General features: G+C 17.3%; 2 protein-coding genes across 2 annotated transcripts in view; both read right to left on the bottom strand.

Moving 5' to 3' along the window:
- LOC102681347 overlaps positions 1-6,792 on the bottom strand; it is a 31,212-nt gene that overhangs the window by 16,898 nt on the left and 7,522 nt on the right. The window lies entirely within an intron of this gene.
- LOC102681137 overlaps positions 2,711-6,792 on the bottom strand; it is a 5,032-nt gene continuing 950 nt past the window's right edge. The window contains exons 3-4 of the mRNA XM_031514590.1: positions 2,965-3,051; positions 2,711-2,911 (exon numbers count right to left, since the gene is read on the bottom strand). Of these exons, the coding sequence (XP_031370450.1) occupies positions 2,819-2,911; positions 2,965-3,051 (180 nt within the window). The 3' untranslated portion in view covers positions 2,711-2,818. The remainder of the gene's footprint in view (positions 2,912-2,964; positions 3,052-6,792) is intronic.

Genomic DNA, 6,792 nt, shown 5'->3' on the forward strand with positions numbered 1-6,792 from the left:
ATATTAGTTTATACACAGATCGGCAAAACATTTTCCAATAATATACTTATTTTTATTCTTTGTTATAATAGCTAAATGTTATATAGGATTTAATGATTAAAAAAAAAATCACATTTATTATGTAATTTACAGTTTTTATTTAATTTTCATATAATAAATACAAAATATTTTTTATAATTATATTGTTATATTTTTATATATAATTATATATAATATTTTTATATATAATGTTTTTATATATTTATATAATTATGTAATTATATTGTTCGCGCCCGCAATAATATATTTAATAGTTTTTTTATATGTATTTTATACATATACATACATATATATATATTATTTTAATATATTAAATAGTATTGTAATGATTTTGATGGATGTAAGCTAATAATTGCTTGTATAATAATGACATACTTCTTAAAGACGGACTGTATAAGTGATTACTCGTGCAGAGCACAAGAGCAGGTTTGTTAGAGGTCTATTTCTTAGAGAGCAGGGTCTCTCAATGTCACAACAGTGTAATCATGTTCGACGATCAAAGCATGATATATTCACAAACTAATTATCCGGCGGTTAAAGTACGACATAATCATAATAAAACTTTCTTTAAAATGAGGATAATAACCAATAATATCGCGATTAATGTCTGATTCGCCAGAGCTCCAAATTAGAAGAAAATTCCTCGAATTTAGCCGGTGATCAACGTATACGAAGATATCAAGATATTGATAATCAAGAATTGATTTCTATTATATATTTTCTCGAACTAGAATGATGTTAATTGCTATTGAGTCAACTGCGTCTGGAATATATCATCATTAGGATCGATTTAATTTATTTAAAATACATCAGAAATATACAATTATAAGTGTCGGCTAAATTCTCAAAGATAGTCTTTTCAAATAACACCGTTCTTGACTTAGGTTTAATAAAGATCTGCGCGCAGTAAGAACAAAAGTTTTATGTAAAATTTTTTTATGTAAAAATTTCTTTGAATAAACTCGTTTATAAATCTCGCGAGTAATAAGTGCTGCGAACATATATAATTATGTATTATATATGTATATATGTATATAATGTATCTAAATATTTCAATTTAAAATATTTGCATAATTTTATTTCTATAAATATAATTTTATATTCAAGAATATTGTCGCTTTTTAGACATATAGAACAATTTAAATATAGAACAATATAAAAAATATTATAAAATAAAAAAAATTATTTTAAAAATTGATCTTTAAACATATTAATAAAATATAATATAATTGAAAATATTTCAATTCACTTCCAATACAAAAATAATAATAATTTTTTATCAATGTAACTTTTAATTTTACATTAAAAATAAAACTTCAAATATAAAAACTATATTAAAAAATAATAATAAATCATTGAAAAAAATGAAAAAAATATATCTTTTGTTCTTAATAAAAGATAGTCAGAAATAGATAATATTTATATGTCAATAAATTTTCCGGCGAATGTACACATTTGTATCAAATAAATTTTTAAAATTAAACAGATTATTATTATATTTTATATTTTTTAAATATTTTTTATTACTTTTAATATATATCTTATAATCTTCAGCATTTATATTTAAAAAATTATTCATAATTGTCAATTTTCAATTTTTAAAAAAAAATATCTTACTTCCTAAAAAAAATCCGAAGGAAAATAAAACTCAAGGTTTAAGTCAAGAATATTATAATTAAAATACCAGATTACATTCTAAAATCGCTATCTTTATAACTTCGATCGTTCTAATTTCCATTATTTAAAAATTCTTTATTTTATTTTTGCATTTTTTCCAAAAGATTCATGGAATGAGCATTCTAGATCTTTCAAAGATAAATTTAATATAAATGTATAATATATTGTTTTGTAAATTAATTGTAAATTGTAAAGGTATCGTAATAAAATAAGTTATGTAATAATTTTAATCTTAATAATAGCTAGGAAAAGTAGTCAGATTTATTTCTCACATAAAAGATTTAATCCATTCGAATATAATTTTTTTTAAGTTATAAAAATACATAGATTTTCTAATGACTAACAAACTAATGTTTCCATTGAATGGTCGTAATCATATTTATTGATAGCTATTATTCTGTATGATGATTGAGAATTACAATAAATAAAGTTAAATTAGGACATAAGATGTAAAAAATAATTGTATATATTTAATATACAATTACAAAATTGTATATATTTATATATTTATCTCAGTTATAATCAAATTATAATCAGTATATAATCAAAAAATTATTTAACTCCAAAATCTTCCAAAATTTCCAAAATTTATAATTGTATAACGAATATTTTTTTGTGATTGTATTTGAACTCTATTTACGATATTTTAAATTCTTTTCTTTTCAAATTTTTAGAATTGCAACAAAAATAAAATGCATGTCTTTTATATCTCGCTACTATTTTTTTTTTATCTAAAATTTTATTTCTAGTTTTTCTAGGTAAACATGATATTAAATAAAAAGAATTATGTCTCAATATTATTGTTGTTTCGAATTTATGAGTAAAGAAAAATTATCATTTTAAATAGATAGAATCACTTAAAATAGATAGAAAGATAAAAGTAGTAAATCTAATAAAATGAAAAAAAGAAAGAGTATACTTATATTAAATATTAAAATATTAATTTTAAATATAAAATATTACATACATATAAAGGAATGAATATTAAATTTTTTTTCTAACAATTTCTTTATTTCTTTATTATTTATAAATTACAATTGATGTGCTATGAAATGTAATAAATAAATTATGATTTTAGCAATAATAAATCATAAAAGTAATCTTACAAGTTTTTGTTTAAAGGTTTTTTCATTAAACTTGGCGACGAACTTATTTGTACTAATACAATCAAATAAGAGATTATAGTACCAAAAAACTGAAAGAAAAATTCTTAAATAAATAATGAAATTACAAATTCACTTTACTCACCATTGTTGATAATCTATTGTTAAGAATATAACCACCAGCAGTAAATTTTAAAGGATGAAGAAAAAGTTGTAATAAAAATTGTTGCACCTGAAATTATTGTTATTATTAATTTTAATTCTATAAATGTTTTTATAGTAACAAATTGTAAATGAAGATTATTTGTATTCAATGTTTTATATAGTATAAAATATTTTATATAATATAAAAAAGAAAAAATTTGAAAAAAATATTCATATATCATATACATCATATTCATATATTCACATTTCATAGTAAGTTTTCACATTCTAAAAAAGAAAAACATTTAAATAAAATTAAAAAATAAAACGTAAAAATAAAACAAACGTAAATAAATAAAAAATTAAATTAGAAAAAAGAATTTGTTTGAAATAATTATTATTATATTAGAAATAATTAATATTATACAGTATTATTTATATAGTATTATTATATTATATTATAGTATTATTATATATTATTATACAAAAATATATAAAATGTATATTTGTATAAATATATAAAATTATTATACAAAAAATATATAAAATCTAATATTCAATAATATTTGAATATGAATAATAGATTATTACAGAGTAGCAATTAAAAATGAAGGGAAATCTATATATAGATATATAGAATGTTTATAAAAATATGAAACATCTTTGGACGAAGTATCAAAATAACAAAATAAATTCTATATATATGTTCCATAATAGTTTAAGTAATTAATTAACTTTGTGTTAAATCGAATGAAATGGTAATAGAATTAAAAGCGTTCAAGTTGGTGAACTATATCTATCGTATCATAATATTGCTTTTGTATTAACGAAATAATCTTATATATTATATTACTTTTTTAGATTAATTTTTAAATAGAATTTTAGTAATATAATATATAATGTATTATAGGTAATTTATTATTTAAGAAAAACTTACTACAAATAATTTATCGCAAATTGTGTAATATTCAGTATTATATAACATATTATTTAAATTTATGAATTGTATAATATTTTATTTAAATCCATAAATAATACTCAATTTATCTATTTGGTAAAATCTATGGGAGCAATTCATGTAATTCTATTATATATTTCAAATTAAAAAAGTTGAATATATTTTTTTATAATTATTTGCTTTCTTTAATTACTTTCTAAAAATTTGTTATAATACAAATTTGCTTGATTTATATGACAAAAAATCAATTATACTTAAATCAGTTCCATAGATCATTAAATATATCAATAAATTAATTGAAGAATAAAAAATAAAATATAATGATTAGTTTAATTTTGTTTCATTACTAAAAAATTTTAAATATAAGATAGAGACAAGCTTTACAATTTTATGATACGATATTTTGATTTTACATTTATGATATGATAATTTTTATGAAAGAAATAATAATCTACATTTTTCTACTCGAGAATGATAAAATCGAATGTCCGAAAATTTACTTTTTTTATAATATATTTTTTTGCAATAATGATGGAATATCATTTATTGAATTTCTTTAAAAAATTTTAAATATATGAATTAAAATTAGATTTCGAATGAAATTATTCAATAAGCTATAAAAACAATAAAATAGTCTTTAGTCTTTAGAAAAATATTTCTCTTAAAGAGAAATATTATTATTAGAGAAATATTGTATATTAAAAATATTGTATATTAAAAATAAAAGAACCATATAAAATATATATGTATAAATTTCTTTTTTTTTTCTTTCTCTATTCCCATCTAATACATCAATCCAATATTTAATAAAAGATAAAAGTATATAATATAAATTTCTCTATTTTTAAAAATTCAACAGAAATCAGTATCATAAGGAACTTTTATTTAATAAAAACAAACAATATTTATTTTATTTTTTTATATCATAGCATAGTTATTTGATTAAAACTTTAGTTAAAAAACAAATTTAAAAAAATTATTTTTTTTAAATTTTAAATTTTTTATTTATAATATTTTAAATATTTTAAATAAATAATTAATAAATGTTTTGCTAGATAATAATTCTTATAAAAAGAAATATTTGTTTGAATATTTTCTTCTAGTTTTTATAATTTGCGAATTATAAGATAAAATTGAATTTTTAAAGATTGATTTAATTATCTTTAAGTGATTTTGGACAGCAAAAGAAAAAAATTGCATAATACATACTTATATAAATATTATATGTCTTTACAGTTTTATAGTTTTTTGAATTTCCGAATTGAAGAACTTTTTTATAAATAATAAAAAATAAATTTCAAATCGAAAAATAAGTAAACAATTAATAAATAAATATTTAATAAATTTTATATTTATTAATATATTTATAATTTTATATTTATATTTAATAAATAAATATTTTTTCGGAATATTGTGATGTACAATATTATATACTGTAAATATACTGTAAATATATTGTACTGTAAATATAAAAAAATAGAAAAGTTATTATTATATTAAGTGCTTAAAATATTCATTTCATTCACTTATAAGTTTATAAGATTTAAAAAAAATTACAATTAGCAAATATATTTTAGTGTTATTGTATATTTTCTTAGTGATTATTATAATATTAGAACAATGAATATTTATGGTAATTTGATTGAAATATTACTATGGTTATGATTATTATGATCTAAATTGTTGTAAATTGTTGTAAAATACATCATATTATCAAATATATAAATTATGATAAATATATTGCATTTGGAACATATACAAGATGCTCCAAAAATGTAAAAATATTTATCAATAAAATATTAAAAAATATTAAAAAATAATAAAAAATTCCTGAAATAATTGTAAGCAATATTTTTCTTTGCAAAATTTTCATTATGGCTATGTTAACAAATATATAAATATAAAATATAAGATTATATTTTTAATAAATATAAAATAATATTTCTAATAAAAAAAAATATAAAATTTTAATAATTATTCATTAATTTCTTAGATAATGCACTATATTATAATATATATATCACATCTAAAAATTTTATATTTCGAATTTTATCTTATTCTTATTCTTATTTCATCCACTTTAAAATTTCGATTCGATATATACATATAATGATTGTACATATTATTGATTATACATATAAGTCATATATATCATCACAGCTAAATTTAGGAGAGGGAAATTATAGTCGAATTTAGAATGATATCATAATTAATATTTTTGTAACATTGTTTATTGCAATTTTAATTTTTCAGAGATTGTTTTTATTTATTTTTGCATCCAAAGAATTCATAAAATAAAATTTTTATGAACAAATATTAAAAATGATGACACATCTATTTATATATTTATATTTGTGGTTACATTTGTTATATTTGTTAAACAATTGAAATAGTGGCAGAAACATATGATTACGAACGTATATTCATAACATATATTAAATTCTATAATCTTTCAATTTCATTTCATAAAAAAAGTTATTTTATTTCATAAAAAAATATTCTGTAAATAAAGTAAATTTAAATAAATATAATTTATAAATATATAAATTTAAATACATTTAAATATTTTTTTCTAAAAGAAGATACAATAAATTTGAAACCCATGATTTCTTTGAGACCACTATTTTTTATGATGAATACGATATAATCGTAAAATCAATTTTGCAATCAATTTTTAAAAAGATTTCCACCGATCCAAAGGTATATAAAATTATCTTCCAAAATTAATGTTTACAAAGTTAATGACAAATAATTTTTCATATCCTGTATAAGTATAATTCAATAACATAATATATAAAATTTTTTTCAGAATAATTCAAAACTTTATTATTATAAATTTATTATTATTATAAATTTATTAAAACTGATTAT

This window comes from Apis dorsata, unplaced genomic scaffold (genome assembly GCF_000469605.1).
Source record: "Apis dorsata unplaced genomic scaffold, Apis dorsata 1.3 scaffold_1081, whole genome shotgun sequence".
NCBI classification, from domain to species: Eukaryota; Metazoa; Arthropoda; class Insecta; order Hymenoptera; family Apidae; genus Apis; species Apis dorsata.